This window comes from Triticum aestivum, chromosome 6D (assembly GCF_018294505.1).
Source record: "Triticum aestivum cultivar Chinese Spring chromosome 6D, IWGSC CS RefSeq v2.1, whole genome shotgun sequence".
NCBI lineage: Eukaryota > Viridiplantae > Streptophyta > Magnoliopsida > Poales > Poaceae > Triticum > Triticum aestivum.
Genome location: NC_057811.1, coordinates 95,777,184 through 95,798,046, shown reverse-complemented (window position 1 = coordinate 95,798,046; position 20,863 = coordinate 95,777,184). Strand labels below are relative to the sequence as shown.

General features: G+C 49.2%; 1 protein-coding gene across 1 annotated transcript; it reads right to left on the bottom strand.

The window, feature by feature from the left end:
• Positions 1–8,244: 8,244 nt before the first annotated feature.
• On the bottom strand, positions 8,245–10,140 carry LOC123141202 (uncharacterized). Its single transcript, XM_044560409.1, has 3 exons — positions 9,728–10,140; positions 9,123–9,340; positions 8,245–8,859 (listed from the first exon to the last, which is right to left on the bottom strand). The coding sequence occupies exons 1-3, from the start codon at positions 10,014–10,016 to the stop codon at positions 8,281–8,283; spliced, it is 1,086 nt and encodes a 361-aa protein (XP_044416344.1). The 5' UTR covers positions 10,017–10,140; the 3' UTR covers positions 8,245–8,280.
• Positions 10,141–20,863: the final 10,723 nt, after the last annotated feature.

The following is a 20,863-nucleotide window of genomic DNA, read 5'->3' as shown; positions in this document are numbered from 1 at the left end:
GAGATCAATGGTCAACTTTTGTTCTAGGGTGCCCCCTGCCCCCGTATATAAAGGAGCAAGGGGGAGGCCAGCCGGCCCTTGGGGCGCGCCAGGAGAGGAGGAGTCCTCCTCCTAGTAGGAGTAGGACTCCCCTTTCCTAGTCCTACTAGGAGGGGGAAAGGAAGGAGGAGAGGGAGAAGGAAAGGGGGGCGCCGCCCCCTTCCCTAGTCCAATTCGGACCAGACGGGGAGGGGGCGCGCGGCCTGCCCTAGCCGGCCCTCTGTCTCTCCACTAAGGCCCATGTGGCCCATTAGTTCCCCGGGGGGTTCCGGTAACCCTCCGGCACTCCAGTTTTCTCTGAAATCACCCGGAACACTTCCGGTGTCCGAATATAGCCGTCCAATATATCAACCTTTATGTCTCGACCATTTCGAGACTCCTTGTCATGTCCGTGATCATATCCGGGACTCCAAACTACCTTCGGTACATCAAAACACATAAACTCATAATACCGATCGTCACTGAACATTAAGCGTGTGGACCCTACGGGTTCGAGAACTATGTAGACATGAGCGAGACACTTCTCCGGTCAATAACCAATAGCGGAACCTGGATGCTCATATTGGCTCCTACATATTCTACGAAGATCTTTATCGGTCAAACCGCATAACAACATATACGGTGTTCCCTTTGTCATCGGTATGTTACTTGCCCGAGATTCGATCGTCGGTATCTCAATACCTAGTTCAATCTCGTTACCGGCAAGTCTCTTTACTCGTTCCGTAATGCATCATCCCGTAACTAACTCATTAGTCACATTGCTTTCAAGGCTTATAGTGATGTGCATTACCGAGAGGGCCTAGAGATACCTCTCCGATACACGAAGTGACAAATCCTAATCTCGATCTATGCCAACTCAACGAACACCATCGGAGACACCTGTAGAGCATATTTATAGTCACCCAGTTATGTTGTGACGTTTGATAGCACACTAAGTGTTCCTCCGGTATTCGGGAGTTGCATGATCTCATAGTCATAGGAACATGTATAAGTTATGGAGAAACCAATAGCAGTAAACTAAACGATCATCGTGTTAAGCTAACGGATGGGTCAAGTCAATCACATCATTCTCTAATGATGTGATCCCGTTAATCAAATGACAACTCATGTCTATGGTTAGGAAACATAACCATCATTGATTCAACGAGCTAGTCAAGTCGAGGCATACTAGTGACACTCTGTTTGTCTATGTATTCACACATGTACTAAGTTTCCGGTTAATACAATTCTAGCATGAATAATAAACATTTATCATGATATAAGGAAATATAAATAACAACTTTATTATGGCCTCTAGGGCATATTTCCTTCACGCGGGCCCCGAGGCAGGGAGCCATCATCGCCGACGTTATTCGCCACCCGTGCCGCGGGGTTGGCAGGGTATCCTGGGCCCCCACCCTTCTGCGGTCAGCGCGTGTTGTGGCCCCCCGGTGTATAGCCGCTTGGTCTTCCCACCGTTGGCAAAATCCGCTGGGTTGCCGCTTTTGGCCGATGGTCCATCCTCGCGCACGACCGCCTCCTCGCCCCCTTGCCCTGCCATGGTTTCAAACTCGGTCAATGGGTTGGACCTGGTCGCCTCGGACCCGTTCCCCACTTCGAGCGTGCCGCTTGTCGACAGCGGGGTGGCCGTCCTATCACCTGCCACCCTGCCTGCCCCTTCTGCTGGCCCGCCCTCTCTGTCTGCTCTACATGGCACGTGCCTCGTTTCCGTTGCCTGCACAAAGCCCTATCACCCACGGCCTTCTACAGAGATTCTGTCTGCCTCCTATAGCGCTACTGATCCCATGTTGTCCTCGGGTGGCCCCGCTGATCTGGTCAGGGTGCCCCCTACCGCCCTTCCACGCTAGGCCTGTCGGGCGAGGAGGGCCCCGCCACTAGCGCAGATCCTGGCCCAGCCCTCTCTAATAATGAGCGTCCATCTAGCCCCTTGCTGGCCATGCAATCCATGCATGACGATGACTACGTCCCCAACTCCTCCCAGGCTGCTACATCTGTACATGTTGCCGATGACACCACCCTCGCAGTCTATGTGGACTCGACCTGCAGCGCAGTTGCTCCTCCGCTCCTCCCTACCCCGCGGTGGCATCGACGCGTAGTTCCCCTGGACTTCACCCCACGCAGTAGCGATCGCCTTGTTAAGCCTGACCGAGGACTCAATTCAGAGATGAAGGCCAAGAGAGTTCTTTTGCGGCATCTAGGCCTTCTGCAGGATGATGAGGCCATTTCAGATGCGATCTTGGTCAGATATGCCAAACTGTTTGAGTGCCCCCTCGTCATCGACGCGATTCAAGCCTTCATCGAGTTCTATGGCTGGGGCGTGCCTTCCGAGGAGCTTCTGCTCGCGATGCACCAGCCCACGCCGTTCGCAACTGTAGTTGCATAGTCCAGCCCACCCTTCTCTGTTCTTCTCCGACTGGGTTTCCCCCTCTTCATCATGGATCACAACTCCAGAGCCAAGCGCACCGCCGTACATAGCGTTGTCACCTCAGACATGCCTTCTATTGTCTGCATCCAAGAGACTAAACTTGCCCACATCACGCTGCCACTTGTGGTCGAGACTCTCGAGCCTTCCTTCGACGGTTTCTTCTTTCTCCCTATGGAGGAGACCCGGGGCGGTATTCTTCTAGCTCGGCGTAGCTCTGTGCTATTTGTTACCAGTCCTTCCTATGGCTACCACCACATCACGGCGGCGGTCTCCTCGCTCGCCGGTGATCGGCGCTGGTGGCTAACTGGCATCTACGGCCCTCAAAGCGATGTCGAGAAGCTGCAATTCCTTGCCGATTTGCAGGAGGAGCGGGTGAACTGCGCAGGGCCTTGGGTCCTTGGAGGCAACTTCAACATGATCGCTTCCGCTGACGACAAAAACAACTCACGCCTCAACTTGCACATGATGCGGAGATTCCGGTGCTTCATGGCAGACATGGAGCTGCGAGACCTTTACCTCCACGGTCGTCCCTATACTTGCGCTAACAAGCGAGATAACCCCACGCTAGTCCGAATTGACCGTGTGCTCTGCACCCCCGCATGGAATGAAGCTAACCCACACTATCAACGTCACTGCCTTTCCTCTGCGGCCTCCGATTATTTCCCTCATGGTAGATTGCACAGTGAGCTCACCCGAGTCGTGTCGGTTTCGCTTTGAGAGAATCTGGCCTAAGATGGAGGGCTTCCAGCAAGTCGTGGTTGATGGTTGGGACCAAGAGGCACAGGAGCCGGATCCCTTCAGACGCATTTTCCTGCGGCTACGCTCCACAACATGGCGCCTGCAGCGGTGGAGTGCTAAGTCCATCGGGAACATCTCCCTTCAGCTCCAGGTTGCTCATGAGCTGATTGCGTGCCTAGACGCTTCCCAAGAGTCCCGACCTCTTTCCGCCGCCGAGTCCTGGCTTCGCTGCCACCCTAAGGGCGCGTACCTCGGCCTATCTTCCCTTGAGCGCTCCATCCCGCACCAGCGAGTTCATTTCTCTTCGCTTCGCAACGGTGAGGCATCATCTACCTTCATGCGCATCCATGCCGTGCAATGCAAGCAAAAGAATAGGATTCTCTCACTGCATTGCGGCGAAGAGGTCATGTCCGGGGACTGCGGCCTTTCTAGGGCTGCGTTCGAGCACTTCTCATCCATCATGGGAACCGCCGACCCGCACTGCTCCTCCCTCCGTCTCGACATGATCGACCACCGTCATTTCGATCTTTCGGCCTTGGAGAACCCTTTCACCGAGGACGAGGTTTGGCGGGCCATTGCTACCTCTTGAGAACCAAGGTATCAATCCAGTAGGAGACCACGCGCGAGTCACCTCGTACCTACACAAACAAATAAGAACCTCGCAACCAATGCGATAAAGGGGTTGTCAATCCTTTCACGGTCACTTACGAGAGTGAGATCTGATAGAGATAATAATAATAATAAGATAAATATTTTTGGTATTTTTATGATAAAGATTGAAAGTAAAGATTGCAAAATAAACGGTGATAGAAATAGCGAATTAACAGGAGATTAATATGATGGAAGATAGACCCGGGGGCCATAGGTTTCACTAGTGGCTTCTCTCAAGATAGCATAAATATTACGGTGGGTGAACAAATTACTGTCGAGCAATTGATAGAAAAGCGAATAATTATGAGAATATCTAGGCATGATCATGTATATATGCATCACGTATGTGACAAGTAGACCGACTCCTGCCTGCATCTACTACTATTACTCCACACATCGACCGCTATCCAGCATGCATCTAGAGTATTAAGTTCATCAGAACGGAGTAACGCTTTAAGCAAGATGACATGATGTAGAGGGATAAACTCATGCAATATGATATAAACCCCATCTTTTTATCCTCGATGGCAACAATGCAATACGTGTCGTTTCCCCTACTGTCACTAGGATCGAGCACCACAAGATTGAACCCAAAGCTAAGCACTTCTCCCATTGCAAGAAAGATCAATCTAGTAGGCCAGACCAAACTGATAATTCGAAGAGACTTGCAAAGATAACCAATCATACATAAAAGAATTCAGAGAAGATTCAAATATTGTTCATAGATAATCTTGATCATAAACCCACAATTCATCGGATCTCGACAAACACACCGCAAAAGAAGATTACATCGAATAGATCTCCAAGAGAATCGAGGAGAACTTTGTATTGAGATCCAAAGAGAGAGAAGAAGCCATCTAGCTAATAACTATGGACCCGAAGGTCTAAGGTAAACTACTCACACATCATCGGAGAGGCTATGTTGTTGATGTAGAAGCCCTCATTGATCAATGCCCCCTCCGGCGGAGCGCCGGAAAAGGCCCCAAGATGGGATCTCACGGGTACAGAAGGTTGCGGCGGTGGAATTAGGTTTTCGTGGTGCTCCTGGATGTTTTCAGGGTACGTAGGTATATATAGGAGGAAGAAGTAGGTCGGTGGAGCCACGAGGGGCCCACGAGGGTGGAGGGCGCGCCCCCCTGCCTCGTGGCTTCCTTGTTGGTTGCTTGACGTCCACTCGAAGTCCTCTGGATCACGTTTGTTCCAAAAATCATGCTCCCGAAGGTTTCATTCCGTTTGGACTCCGTTTGATATTTTTTTTCTGCGAAACACTGAAATAGGCAAAAAAACCAGCAATTTGGGCTGGGCCTCCGGTTAATAGGTTAGTCCCAAAAATAATATAAAAGTGTATAAATAAGCCCATTAAACATCCAAAACAGAATATATAATAGCATGGAGCAATCAAAAATAATAGATACGTTGGACACGTATCAACCATTAAGCTGCTGCCTACCGGCAAGGCGACGGGCCCGGATGGGTTCTCAGCGGAGTTCCTTCGCCACTACTGGGGCATAATTAAGGGGGACTTCATGGGGGCATTCGATAAGCTTTACCATATGAATGGTCGAGAATTCCACTGCCTAAATGAAGCCTTCATCACCCTCCCCGCGAAGCGTCTAGATGCCTCCTCCCTATTCAACTACATACCGATTAGCCTGATTCACCTAGTTCCCAAGCTTTAGCTAAGATCCTTGCTCTCAGGCTCGCCCCGTGGCTCGGGGAGCTTGTTTCTGCTAGCCAAAGCGCACTCATTGTCGGGGGCTGCATCCACGACAATTGTATGCTAGTTCAGCACACAGCACGGCACCTACACCAGGCCGCTACCCACCGGGTCCTCCTCAAGCTTGATATCTCCCGGACGTTCGATTCTGTATCCTGGCCCTTCTTGCTGGAGGTCCTTCGTCACCTTGGCTTCGGTCGGAGATGGTGTGAGTGGGTGTGCATTATGTTATCTGCGGCTAGCACACGCATCCTCGTGAATGGCTCGCTGGGGCCGCCGATTCTTCACGCTAAGGGCCTCCGACAGGGTGACCCGGTCTCCCCTATGCTCTTCACGCCGGTGATCGATGCCCTGAACTCCCTTCTGCAGCATGCCCTTGGGGCCGGCGTCCTGCACAGACTGATCGCCTGGCATCTCGCCTCGAGTGTCCCTGTACGCCAATGACGTCGCCATCTTCTGCCACCCTGACGCCGACGACATTCGTGTTGTGCGTATCCTCATGCAAGTCTTTGGCGAGGCTTTTGGTCTACACTCCAACATGGCAAAATCCTCGACCACCCCTATCTGGTGCTCTCTGGAGGAGATCGCGATCGTGGCTAGCGAGCTGGCTTGCCCTGTCACCTCCTTTCCTCTTGCCTACCTAGGCTTGCCCTTGTCGCTCTGCAAGGTGCATGCCTCCGCTCTATAGCCCATGGTTGATTGTACGGCGGCAAAGTTCTCCACTTGGCGCGCCTTGATGATGTCTAGGGGATAGTGCCTCGCCCTTGCCCGACATGTGCTCTCTGCCATGCCGACCCACATTATGATGGCCATCGCTCTGTCCGCGTCGACTCTCAAGCGGATCAATTGGATTATTCGGGATTTCCTTTGGCACGGTCGTCGTGACACCTCCGTTGGCCATTGCCTAGCCAATTGGCATAAGGTTTGTCATCCCCTGGCCCTGGGCGGGCTTGGCATCCCTGACCTTCGTCGCTTCAGCATCGCCCTGTGCACACGTTGGTGCTGGCTGCAGCGTACAGACCCCGCCAGGCCTTGGTGCCACCTTCGGATCCCCGTCGATGCGGATATTGCTGCCATCTTCTATGCTTCGACCACCTGGGCGCTTGCAGATGGGTGCGAGTATCGCTTTTGGGTGGATCATTGGCTCAACGGCAAGGCCATTACGAAGGTTGCCCCAACGATTGCCTCTCTCATCCCGCGCCGCCGCCACAACGCGTGGACCGTCGCTGAGGGCCTGCATCTGCGCTCCTGGGTCAGGGACATGCAGGGTGCCCTCTCTCCCATCGCCATGGTGGAGTACATCGACCTCTGGCGCTTTCTCGGCCAGGTTACCCTATCCTCAGAGCCGAACAGGCTTGTCTGGCGTTGGACCATGTCTAGCGTGTAATCCACCAGCTCCTGCTACCTTGCACTGTTCCATGGTTTGATTCATGCTCCGCAGTGGAGGCTGACATGGAAGTCCTGGACGCCCCTCCGCATCAAGTTCTTCACCTGGCTGGCCCTCCAGGACCGCTGTTGGACAGCAGCACGCCTTGCCAGACATGGGCTCCCCCATGATCCACTATGTCGCCTTTGCGACAAGGAGCCTGAAACCATGCCTCATTTGCTTATCGGCTGCTCCTTCTCCCGGCAGACCTGGTGCGACTTACTCACGTGGTGCTCCCTTGCCGTCCCTCCCCCATCTCCGGCAGCTGATTTCCTGGAGTGGTGGCACTCTGCATGCTACAACTCTCCTGCCCCTTCAGGGAAGGGACTCTCATCCATGATCCTTCTCATTGTTTGGTCCATCTGGACCCATCGCAATGGATGTATCTTCGACAGAAGCAACCTTCCACGCTTCTCCTCTCCAACTCCATCAAGGAAGAAGCTAGAGCTTGGGCCAAGGCGGGGGGCAATGAACTCGCCAATGTTCTATCATAGCTTTTTAGGGCGTAGGGTGGACTAAGCAACCCACGTCTCTTCTGCTCGTGTTGACGTGGTCGCCATCCCTGTGTACGACCCACTTCATCGCCCCTCCCATTGCTCTTTCATGTACTCTTGTACTATAGTCTTCTACCTATCAATGAATGATACGCAAGCCATTGCATATTCGCCAAAAAAAAAGATAAATATTTTTCTATGACTTTTGAATGGCGTACAACACATTCCCAAACATGCTGATCGGGAAACCTACAACGGAGGTCAATAGCTTCACATGAATCACATTCAGCGTGATCTTCACGCAGTCAGACTCCGGGATTTCGTCAAGCGGCCTTGAGAACCGAGCCGTTGCTGTGAGCTCAAGAGAAGCAACTCAAAAAAAATGTTGTGCAAACCTCTATCTGTTTAAAGAGATTTAATTTGAACGTGAACACTAATTTTGAAAAGAGAAAGAGAGAGATAGGATATAATAAGATTTATCTTACACTCTTCCTCGTGGTCGAAGACGGCGGGTTCGCGCATGTACCAATCAAAGCCTCGGCAGCAGTCGTAAGCAAGGATCTGATTGGCGGCGCTGCCATGGTCGTGCGGGGGGAGTGGTGGAAGGCGTAACCGAGTCGCCCCTTCATGAAAATGGATTAGATGGTTTTTCATGGTTTTGTATTATTTTTTTCTTCGTGAAACTTCAACCGGTAAAAAAAAACTTTGTTTTATTCGAATGATTTATCACAATTACAAAAACTATACTACTCCCTCCAATTCATATTACCTGTCACTCAAACAGATGTATCTAGCGCAACAAAATGCCTGACCAAGACACGGTGACTTGTAAATGATAACAACCTAGTTTTATATCGAATGATCTATCAGAATGTTCAACTGTAAGGACAGTGGTCTTGGGCTTAGCTCTTCTATGGCGACGGCCAAAAACACAAACTTTTAGGAATAAATCCTCATCTACGCGCAGAATTACTAGACAACGAGGTAGATTCACCGACCCATCCTCAGCAACCTTGGTATTGGCACCCCAGCGCTCACTGTCATATAGCACCATCTCACTAGGCTCTTTGGAGGTGGAAGCTATCAGGCTGCCATGCAAGAATCGTGTCCCTCTCAAAATTTTGATCCCAACGGTGGCTTCCACCGCATAGTGCACAGATCTGTATGAAAACTCTAATGTACTCAGCCAACTTGAAACTTGTTGTTTCTTAGTCCATGCATCAAGAGGATATTCTTGGTACACCAAGGTCCTGCTGAAAATCATATCCATAGTAGGTTCTTCGCCCCTGATCTTTAGGTTGATCTCAAAATAGAAAACATCAGCTTCTGCGGGTCCTCGATTGGGCCCTATCAAATTTAGCATTTCATCCTGCAACACACGGCCGGGATTAAAAGGGGATAATTTCAGAAGAGTCTATTTGTGGTTATATAATCATCTAGTTAATGAAGAAATTATTGCTATTTTTCCGCAATTTATGTATGTATAGCTTGATGTATGTAGGCAATGTATGTATGTATGTATGGATGTATGTATGTATGTAAGTATGTATGTATACATCAATGAATACCATATGATAGGCATGCAATGTACGTATATATGTGTAGCTTGACATCGTTAATACTGGTACTGACCGGTGAGCTGATGACCTGGCAGTTGTCTCTATCACGTTGGAAGAGGTAGATGCATTTGAAGTCCAAGTCATCTCTCATCAAGATATTCCCAAACACGCTGATCGGGAAACCTACATCGGAGGCCAATACCTTCATATGAATCACATTCAGCGCGATCATCAGGCAGTCTAATCGAGACTCCGGGATTTCGTCAAGCGGCCTTGAGAACCGAGCCGTTGCTGTGAGCTCAAGAGAAGCAATTCAGAAAAAATTAGAATGTTGTGCAAACCTCTATCAGTTTAAAGAGATTTAATTTGAACGTGAACACTAATTTTGGAGAGAGAGAAAGACAGAGAATATAGTACTCCCTTCATTCTATAGTTTTTTTAAAAAGTCAAACATTATAAATTTTGATCATATTTATAAAGAAAAATAGGCACAACTGGAATATCATATGCACATTATTAGATACACAATGACTTATATTTTCAGAATGTACATGTTTGCTATTGTAAATGTAGACAGTTTTTTCTATACACTTAATCAAAGTTGACAACGTTTGACTTTAAAAAAAAAATCTATAGATACTACGTTGTGGAATGGAGGGAGTAAGACTTAGATCTTACACTCTTCCTCGTGATCGAACACGGCGGGCTCGCCCATGTCCCAGTCAAAGCCGCGGCAGCAGTCGAAGCGCCTTCGCTTGGGATCGTACAGCGTGGCCTGCGCCTCGCGCACATCACCAAGAGATCGCATGATCGCTTTGTGCAGCTTGGTCCGCGACGGCCGCTTCGCCGACCGCTCCGCCTCCTCATCCGCCGGAGGCTTGCGCGTCTCCTCCGTGGTGTCGTTCACCGTGCGTGGAAGTGCAGAGCCGCCGGCCGGCGGCTGGGTCGTAGCGTGCTCCTCCGTCATCTAGCCGCGACCGCAGCCGCCGTGTCCACGGATCGACAGAGGGTATGTTCGGTTGATGCGTTTGGTTTTTTGACTAGTCGTGTGGCGCATACACACCTCCGCTGCCGACCAAAGAAGTCCACGTAACCCCTGCCTTAAGTTTCACGAACATGTCGTGTCGAAAAAATAGATAGGCTTCCGATCCGACTCTGTATGGGATATATACAGAGTACGAGACAAGTTACATGTACTCCTAGTTTAAAGGGAAGCATGGATCATTGCTGTTAAGATTTAACTAATTAAGTTTAATTAAAAGGAAATCCCAGCTTTTTCAAACCGACATACATGTGCGGTTTTCTCACCGAAGGGATACACCCTTCCCTCTCCCTTTATCCTAACTAACGTGTCCTTTAATTACGTCGCTTGTAACCCATCGCGTATGGGCGATACACCCTTTCGGGGAATATAAATGTATTGTTCATCATCAATACAGATCAATCATTATTATTCACGCACGGTTTCTTTACACGTTATCAGGACGTCTCTCCATCGAGATCACTAGGCCACAAACTCGCCGGAGAAAATCGAAATGGTGAGGATGCCTTCCCTCGCATCCCTTCTCCTTGGTCTTCTTTGGGAAGAAGGTCGCCGTCACTTCCTTGCCCAGCAGCGCCGCCGGTTCGTCCGCCATCGATGGGGGGCACCACCACAAGTTTCTAGACTCGGCATTAACCGCCGCCAGAACTTCACTGGTAGACGCCGCCATCACGCATCGGCTAGACGACGCCATCAGGTGCGCCACGCCGGTGAACTGACGTCTGGCCACGTCGGTGGACAACCACCAAGTCTGGACCCAGGGCTAGTCGCCGGACCAAGTGCACCGCCGCCGCCGCTGAATGCCGAGATGGGCACCCTAGAACCTGCATTCGCCACTCCATCCACATCATGGAGGTGTCGTGTGCATGGATATGGCCCGTCCTCGCCCGCTCCGCTGGCACACTCTTGCCGTCACCCACGTCGGCAAAGGAGGAAGAACGAGAGATCTTCGTCGACGTACCTGTTCGCGGCTACAGCCCGGCTCCAACGCGTGTTGCCAGCGCCGAAGGCGACAACCTCGTCTTCATCCCGACTCCAGGACGCGCCATGGCCACTGCGAGCACAGTCACCACTACCAGAGCAGGTGGCAGCGCCGGTCCAGGGCTTGGTGTGGACGCCGCGGGGACAAGCAGCGCCCCATGGGCGTTCGGCCGCTCCCCTGCTCCTCCCGGCGAGCAGAACATCTTCCTCTTCAGCACTGGTGGGATGCCCGGCACGGGCGTCGTTGGCACCAGCCGCAGCACGGGTCTGCCCGACACCGGCGCGAGCCGCCGTCTCCTCTTCGACGGCTCCATCACCGCCGTCGACCTCATCCCGGACGGACCATGGAGCCCGCACTAGTAGAAAAAGGGTCAAATGTCAAGCACATTAGTGGCGGTTTGACTTTGAGCCGGCAGTAATGTGTGCATTAGTGCCGGTTCCAACGGCTAGCCGGCCGCTCTCATTAGTACCGGTTCGTGGCTAACCTTTAGCACCGGTTCGTGCCACGGACTGGTACTAAAGTGAGTGGTGGCAGGATGTTGTCAGTTCGGGGCCCCTCCAGCACCTTTAGTACCGGTTCGTGGCACGAACCGGTGCTAAAGGTCGTCGTACATAAACCCTTCGTCCACCCGAGCTCGCTCTGTTCTTCCCCCTTCCCCTCTCCTCTCTGTTCTTCCCCTCTTCCTCTCGAGCTCATCACACATTTTGCCAAAAATTTGTCAAGATTTGAAGACCCCCATCCATTCAAATGATCACAAAGGTTAGCAACTTTGTCCTTTCATCTCTCATTGCTAGATTAGCTTTTGCAATGCTTTGTATAGTGATTAATTTATGAGTTTAGTAATTTGGGAGGAAATATATGTGCTAGTATTTGATTTATATGCAATTTGAGGTCAAAAATAACACTTAGTTTGCATATGTAGGTCTGGTTTACTTAGTGCCTTCTAAATCTCCGTCGTAACCACCGTCGATCGCCCGCACCGTCTCGTCGCCGGCACCACCTTCTGGTGAGCCTCTTGTTCATGAATATTTTACATTACCAAATTGATGTTTGTGTGATTTGGATATATAGTTACTCGTATAATTATCTTACCCGTACGTTGTTTGTTATACATAGTTCCATGGTTATGATATCCGTCCCCGTCGGCCCTCGTCCTTGTTATGATTCGGATGTGGTATATTCTCTTTTAAAACTAGTTGTTGCATTTTGTGTTTATGACAAATTATTATGCCCATCAAGTTGACATAGATATTTTTATCTAGGAGGTTTGTGAACCGGAAATTCCAACCGACCCTATTATCGAGAGGTTAAATTTAGTTGAAAGAGAAAACGAGTATTTGAAAGAAAAATTGGAAAGAATTGAGGGGGAGAAGATGGAATTGGAGTTGCATGTTGCCGATGTCGTCGATGATCACAAGATCAAGATGGAGAAAACGCGCTTGAATATTAGAAAGATTAGAAAATATGCCATTGATAGTGAGGCTTGGTATCATTATGCTGTTGGATCAATTGTTACCTTAGTTGCGATCTTGATCGCATTTGTTGTTGCATTTAAATGCTTTAGTTAGAGAGTTATTTGTTTGTTGCATTTAAGTGTTGTATGAACTTGTATTAATTTGGTCTTTTCGGTGTTGTGTAATGAAAATGAGCCGATGTTCTCCCGAGTTCATTAATGGCGTGCAAACTTTTCTGCTTGCGGCTGAGGCAAACAAGCGGGCGGATGGTTTTATGCCTTGTCCATGTGCTGTCTGTAAGAATGATCACAATTACTCTACGTCAAGAACCATTCACATCCACATGTTTAAGTCCGGTTTCATGCCCCACTATAATGTTTGGACCAAGCACGGAGAAAGAGGGGTTATGATGGAAGACAATGAAGAAGAAGAGGACGGCGACAGCTATCCAGGCCATGGGTTTCCTGAATACGATGATACAACAATGGGGGAAGAGGCTGAGCCGGCAATGCGGGAAGAAGCTGAAGAAGAGGCATCAGATGAGCCCGCTGATGATCTAGGTCGGGCCATTGCCGATGCAAAGAGAAACTGCGCAAGTGATTTGGAGGGGAAGAAGTTGCAGCGCATGTTAGAGGATCACAAGAAATTGTTGTACCCGAATTGCGAAGCTGACAAGAAAAAGTTGGGCACCACACTAGAATTGCTGCGATGGAAGGCAGAGAATGGTGTATCTGACAAGGGATTTGGAAAGTTGCTGGTAATGATAAAGAATATGCTTCCAAAGGACAACGAATTGCCCGAGAGTATGTACGAAGCAAAGAAGGTTGTCTGCCCTCTAGGGTTAGAGGTGCAGAAGATACATGCATGCCCTAATGAGTGCATCCTCTACCGCGGTGAGTACGAGGATTTGAACGCTTGCCCGGTATGCGGTGCATTGCGCTACAAGATCAGCCGCGATGACCCTGGTGATGTCGAAGGCGAGCGCCCCAGGAAGAAGATTCCTGCCAAGGTGATGTGGTATGCTCCTATAATACCATGGTTGAAACGTTTGTTCCAAAACAAAGAGCATGCCAAGGGGATGCGATGGCACAAAGAAGACCGTAAGAAAGACAGAAAGTTGAGAGTACCCGCTGATGGGTCGCAATGGAGAAAAATCGAGAGAAAGTACAGGAAGGAGTTTGCAGATGACGCAAGGAACGTATGGTTTGGTCTAAGTGCAGATAGCATTAATCCTTTTGGGGAGCAGAGCAGCAACCATAGCACCTGGCCTGTGACTCTATGTTTGTATAACATTCCTCCTTCGTTGTGCATGAAGCGGAAGTTCATTATGATGCCAGTGCTCATCCAAGGCCCTAAGCAACCCGGCAACGACATTGATGTGTACCTAAGGCCATTAGTTGAAGAACTCTTACAACTGTGGAATGGAACAGGTGTACGTGCGTGGGATGAGCACATGGGGGAAGAATTTGACCTAAAGGCGTTGCTGTTCGTGACCATCAATGATTGGCCTGCTCTCAGTAACCTTTCAGGACAGACAAACAAGGGATACCGCGCATGCACGCACTGTTTGGATGATACCGACAGTATATATTTGGACAATTATAGGAAGATTGTGTACGTGGGACATCGTCGATTTCTTCCGAGCAGGCATCCCGTAAGAAAGAAAGGCAAGCATTTCAAAGGTGAGGCGGATCACCGGACGAAGCCTCGCCACCGTACTGGTGTTGATGTACATGATATGGTCAAGGATTTGAAGGTAGTCTTTGGAAAGTGTCCTGGCGGACAACCTGTTCCGAATGACGCTGACGGACGTGCACCCATGTGTAAGAAGAAATCTATATTTTGGGACCTACCCTATTGGAAAGACCTAGAGGTCCGCTCCGCAATCGACGTGATGCACGTGACGAAGAATCTTTGTGTGACCCTGCTTGGCTTCTTGGGCGTGTATGGGAAGACAAAACATACACCTGAGGCACGGGAGGACCAGCAACCTATGCACGGAAAAGACGGCATACATCAGGGTCATGCCAGCTAAGCTCTTACCAAAGAAGAGAAGAAAATCTTCTTTGAATGCCTGCTCAGTATTAAGGTACCGTCTGGCTTCTCGTTGAATATAAAGGGAATAATAAACATGGCAGAGAAAAAGTTCCAGAACCTAAAGTCTCATGACTGCCACGTGATTATGACGCAACTGCTTCCGGTTGCATTGAGGGGGCTTCTACCGGATAACGTTCGATTAGTCATTGTGAAGCTATGTGCATTCCTCAATGCAATCTCTGAGAAGGTAATAGATCCAGAAATCATAGCAAGGTTAGAGAGTGATTTGGTGCAATGTCTTGTCAGTTTCGAGTTGGTGTTCCCACCATCCTTCTTCAACATCATGACGCACGTCCTAGTTCACCTATGCGAAGAGATTAACATTTTGGGTCCAGTATTTCTACACAATATGTTCCCCTTTGAGAGGTTCATGGGAGTCTTAAAGAAATATGTTCATAACCGTGCTAGGCCAGAAGGAAGCATCTCCAAGGGCCATCACAATGAGGAGGTCATTGAGTTTTCTACTGACTTTATTCCTGACCTTAAGCCGATTGGTGTTCCTGAATCGCGGCATAAGGGCAGACTAGAGGGAAAAGGCACGCTAGGAGGGAATCAACTAATATGTATGGACGGACATTCTCTCACTGAAGCACACTACACAGTTCTACAGAATTCCGCCTTGGTGGCTCCGTATATGGACGAAAACAAGAATTTTCTACGCTCCAATCACCCGGAGCGGTCTGATGACTGGATTACATGTGAACAAACCAGGAGTTTCGCCGGCTGGTTGCACACACGTACCATGCATGACGCCTCTATTGAAGACGACCTGTACTCGCTGTCCCAGTTACCATCTTTCGAAAATAATGACTTTCAAAGGGTACGAGATAAATGGTAATACATTTTACATGATTGCCCAAGATAAGAAGAGCACCCACCAAAACAGTGGTGTCCGCTTTGATGCAACAACCAAGACGGGAAAGGAAACATATTATGGTTACATAGAGGACATATGTGAACTTGACTATGGACGTGGTTTGAAGGTCCCTTTGTTTCGGCGCAAATGGGTCAATATGACACGAGGCGGGATAACGGAAGACCCGCAGTACGGAATGACAACAGTGGATCTCAACAATCTTGCATATGCAGATGAACCATTCGTCCTAGCCAATGATGTGGCATAGGTTTTTTATGTGAAGGACATGTTTACCAAGCCGAGAAAAAGAAAAGATAAGGAAGCTAATGCATCATATATGATGAGCCAAAGCGCCACATAGTTCTTTCAGGAAGTGAAACATCATGGGAGTGGATGACAAGACAGACATGTCAGAAGATTATGAAAAGTTTGATGAAATTGCTCCATTCACAGTGAATATTGACCCGAGCATCTAGTTAAATGATGAAGATATTCCATGGCTACGGCGCAAAGGGACACACGCGAAGAAAAAATTTCACACCCAAAGATCTGGGATGTGATCGGCTTCACTATCATCACTTTCTTCTGTGTTTCACACCCAGGAGGGAATCTATGTAATAGTTAGGGTAGTTATGTGTTTTGGCATTTGAAACGCGAAGAAATTTTATGTGCAAAAAAATTCTTTCATGCATTTACTGATTTTTTTTCCGCTAAATGACCCTGAAATTGAAAATCATTTCAAATGAACTCAGAAAAGGTTGAAAGTTGGCATGGTATCGTAATTTCACCCACATAGCATGTGCAAAAAAATAGAGAGGGTTACCGCAAAAACTGGATGCACTTCGTGTACAAAATGGACAATCTCTTTCGAAGTATCAGGGTTTCGGACGAAAACTCATCTGTTACAAAGGCATTTCATTTTTTAAATAACCTAAGCATTACCAAATTGAATATAATGATAAAACACACTAATATTAAACATAAGAAAAACGAATCACTGAAAAATCTATTTTCAAAGTTAAGTTATTCACAAACTAGTGATTCACATAAATTTCAAATAATTAAAAATTTAAACTATTCAATTTGAAAACTACCAGCCCTAACAGAAAGTTTGTAATTTTTTGTACCTAAAGCAAAAATATTCACAAAGAAACTCTAAATACAGCAAAAACAACTCAAAAATAAATAAACCAAAAATAAATAAAGCAAAAAAATAAGAAAATAAAAAAGCCCACCTACTGGGCTAGAGGGGCCTGCATACGACTAGAAACCCAACCTGTAGTTGGGCCAGGATGCAGGCCCGCAAGCCCAGTAGGCCCACAGGCAGAGTAGGAGAGGTAGGCCCAGAAGGCCTGCTTTTGAGACGAGCTCAATGCAGTGCCTGCGCCGAGGCTTATAAACTGGTCTTGGCGCTCCTCAACTAGCGAGGTGGGACTAAACTCTTGCGCCCCTCGCCTGGCAGCGCACACCCTTTAGTACCGGGTGGTGGCACCAACCGGTACTAAAGGGTGGTCTTTAGTACCGGTTGGTGCCACCACCCGGTACTAAAGGGGGTGCGCTTCCCGCCGCTTCGCCTGGCCAAAACAGACCTTTAGTAGCGGTTTGTGGCTCCAACCGGTACTAAAGGGGTGTTCTGTATAAGAAAACACTTCAAAAAAATTCAGTTTCTCATCTCTCCCTCTGCTTCTTTCTCCTCTGCCCCATCGCCGCCGCCCCTCGTCGCCGTCCCGGCCGTCCCCATCCCTGTCGCCGCCCCCCCCGGGTCGTCCCCGCCCGGCCCGTCCCCGTCCCCGTCGTCGCCGCCCCGTCCCCATCCCGTCGTCACCGCCCGTCTCCGTCCCCGTTGCAGCCCCCCGTCGCCTCGCCGGTGAGCTCCTGCCCCGGCCGCCATGTCCACACACACACACATTCTTTTTTAGTTTTTTAGTTATAGAAATTTTTCTGTTTTTTAGTTATAGAAATGTTAGAAATTTTTCTGTTTTTTAGTTATAGAAATATTAGAAATGTTAGTTATATAGAAATGTTATAAATTTTTCTGTTTTTAGTTATAGAAATACTAGTTGACCCGTTGCGCCAAATGGCGCAGAGACCTGCTGAAGACATGTTGTCGATGAAAATAGTTTCATGTTGCAAGAACCTTCAACTAAATCATGCTATTTTTTAAACATGTTTATTATGTTGTCAAATAATAGTCTGAGAAAAGGGAAACTTTGCATAATATGAATAGGTTCAGTTTGAAAATATGGGCACTATGATGAGAGAGTAAAGTTGGCATGGTTGTATTTTTTTAGCAAGTTTGGAAACATGGTTATCATGATGAGAAACCTGGCCATGCATATTTTTCCTGCAAAAAAGAGGGAAAAAGATGAGAAACCTAAGAATATATGTATACTAAACACCATGTATAAAACCAGTTAAGGAGAGAGGGTTTTGGTGCTCCTAGATGTAGATACGCCTATTATGAAATATGTATTAAAAAACACATTTCAAAAGAGTAGTGTTTCTATCAACTTTGTTTTTGTGTGTTTGAAAAAAAAAAGTATTCATGTGTCTCTTAGACACATGTATATTTCCAAGCAGTCGTATGGCAGCTAGTTCGGCCCATGAATCAAGCGATTTATTTATCCCTTCTTCCTCAACACCTATTCCTTCTTCCTTGACAGCTTCATTCAGTCAAAGACAAAACTCCTCAGTAGTACTTCCATCACCTCAATAATTGGGATAGATATCATTCACTACAATGAAGAACAATAACATTTCTCTATACCTTGAACAATAATAAATCATTTACAGTACATTTGGCCAAGCAAACAATTAGTAGAAGAACAATAACATTTCTCTATTTCTTGAATTCCACATGGGAGTATGGATGGCTTCACTCGTAACAATACATATGCCTTTTGTTTATTTGCCTAACAAAATGTCCATCAGATGAATCAATCAAATAGGAGGAAATGGGGAATATTTCAAACTAAAAGAAAGAATTGATCCTAACTACATGAAGTGCAGTAGCTTTAAAGCCTCCAAATTATTTTGCTCTACTCCACCAGGAACGTGCAGGTCTTGAAGAACCAAAAGACGCCACTCGAGCTCTCTTCGGCCTCATAAGCCATGTTGTTGTTTATATCCTTAACCCCAAAAGGTTGTCTCTTAGCATATCTGTTGTTCTCCTGATCCTTATTAGGTGTCGGCTTATCCTGAAGAAAAGGCAATTGATATCCTATTATCATTAAATAAATCCACAGTTAACATGGGGATCGTGGGGAATGGTTAGATGCCATATTGGGGTTCGGAACACGAATAGAAGACCACTAATTTAATGCCACTAATTTACAGAAGGACAAAAATGCCTGAACACCCTTAAGAAAGGCCATGATGATGAGGTGAGAACAAGTAGGCTAGTGATCCATGTGAAACTTAAAATGGAGGCTGCCGACGCCTGGGAGGAGGCCGCGCTGGCCCCTGAACTTTTCCCCCGTCACGGCCGCTCGGCTGCCACTGCCCCCCCCCCCGGCGGCGGCGCCACCCACGGCCGAGAGACGTGCGCAGGTCCAAATCCTGCGCACCCTGGGGATCATTGGGACGAACCAGAAGATCACCCCCGCCGATATGTAGGCCTAAGACGGCATGTTTGCGATGCCCATCCCGCTCGAGGTGCTCAAGGCCATGGCCGCGTTGGTCGATCGCGAGATCCCATCATGTCTATCCAGCCTGCCGATCGCGCCAGCACATGTCGAGGTCGCTTGCACAACCTAGGCGGCTCCTGCCCGCTCCCCGTCGATCCACTGTCCATGGATCACGGCCTTAAGATTGCCGTATGGAATGTGCGCGGCCTGAATTCGCGGAGCCGGTGCACCGCCATTCGCTCGCTGTTGGACACCACCGCTGCCTCCATTGTATGCTTGCAGGAAACTAAGATGGAGTTGCTTTGTTCGTCTGTTGTTCCTGACACCCTCGGTTCAGAGTTCGATGACTATACATACCTCCCGGCTCATGGCACGCGGGGCGGCATCTTACTGGCTTGGAAGAGCAGGGCCGTGACTATCACGGACCCATTGTTCACCACGAACGCCCACTCGGCCAGAGTGGCCACGGTCTCGGGCATCCCTTGGTGGCTCTCTGTAGTGTATGGACCTCAGGACGACGTGGACAAAATTGCGTTCTTGCTTGAGCTGCGGGAGATTCGTGCGGCCTGTCCTGGGCCATGGATGCTTTGCGGAGACTTCGACCTCATCCTGCGCGATGAGGACAAGAACAACGGCAACTTAAATCATCGTATGATGGGCAGATTCCGATGCCTCGTCAATGACCTTGCGCTTAAGGAGGTTTACCTCAACGGGCGTCGCTTCACGTGGTCGAACGAGCAGTCCCCTCCCACTCTTGTGCACCTGGATCTTGTGCTCTGCACCTCGGATTGGGAGGATGCTCACGGCGAATGTCACCTTCGCTGCCTTGCGTCGGCCGTGGGCATGGCGGAGCAGTCCAGCAGCAGGGGGGAGTGGTCCTAGACGACCGACGCAAGGCAGCGAAGGTGACATTCGCCGTGAGCATCCTCCCAGTCCGAGGTGCAGAGCACACGATCCAGGTGCACAAGAGTGGGAGGGGACTGCTCGTTCGACCACGTGAAGTGACGCCCGTTGAGGTAAACCTCCTTAAGCGCAAGGTCATTGATGAGGCGTCGGAATCTGCCCATCATACGACGATTTAAGTTGCCGTTGTTCTTGTCCTCGTCGCACAGGATGAGGTTGAAGTCTCCGCAAAGCATCCATGGCCCAGGACAGGCCGCACGAATCTCCCGCAGCTCAAGCAAGAACGCAATTTTGTCCGCGTCGTCCTGAGGTCCATACACTACAGAGAGCCACCAAGGGATGCCCGAGGCCGTGGCCACTCTGGCCGAGTGGGCGTTCGTGGTGAACAATGGGTCCGTGATAGTCACGGCCCTGCTCTTCCAAGCCAGTAAGATGCCGCCCCGCGTGCCATGAGCCGGGAGGTATGTATAGTCATCGAACTCTGAACTGAGGGTGTCAAGAACAACAGACGAACAAAGCAACTCCATCTTAGTTTCCTGCAAGCATACAATGGAGGCAGCGGTGGTGTCCAATAGCGAGCGAATGGAGGTGTACCGGCTCCGCGAATTCAGGCCGCGCACATTCCATACAACAATCTTAAGGCCGTGATCCATGGACAGTGGATCGACGGTGAGCGGGCAGGAGCCGCCTAGGTTGTGCAAGCGACCTCGACATGTGCTGGCGCGATCGGCAGGCTGGATAGACATGATGGGATCTCGCGATCGACCAACGCGGCCATGGCCTTGAGCACCTCGAGCGGGATGGGCATCGCAAACATGCCGTCGTAGGCCTACATCTCGGCGGGGGTGATCTTC

Bases quoted from the DNA above. Each gene is read 5' to 3' on its own strand.
- LOC123141202 (XM_044560409.1), bottom strand. From the start codon at position 10,016: ATGACGGAGGAGCACGCTACGACCCAGCCGCCGGCCGGCGGCTCTGCA. The intron at 9,341-9,727 runs GTAAGATCTAAG...TTGAGCTCACAG, and splicing joins GTTCGATCACGAGGAAGAGT to CAACGGCTCGGTTCTCAAGG. The intron at 8,860-9,122 runs GTCAGTACCAGT...CGTGTGTTGCAG, and splicing joins GCCAGGTCATCAGCTCACCG to GATGAAATGCTAAATTTGAT.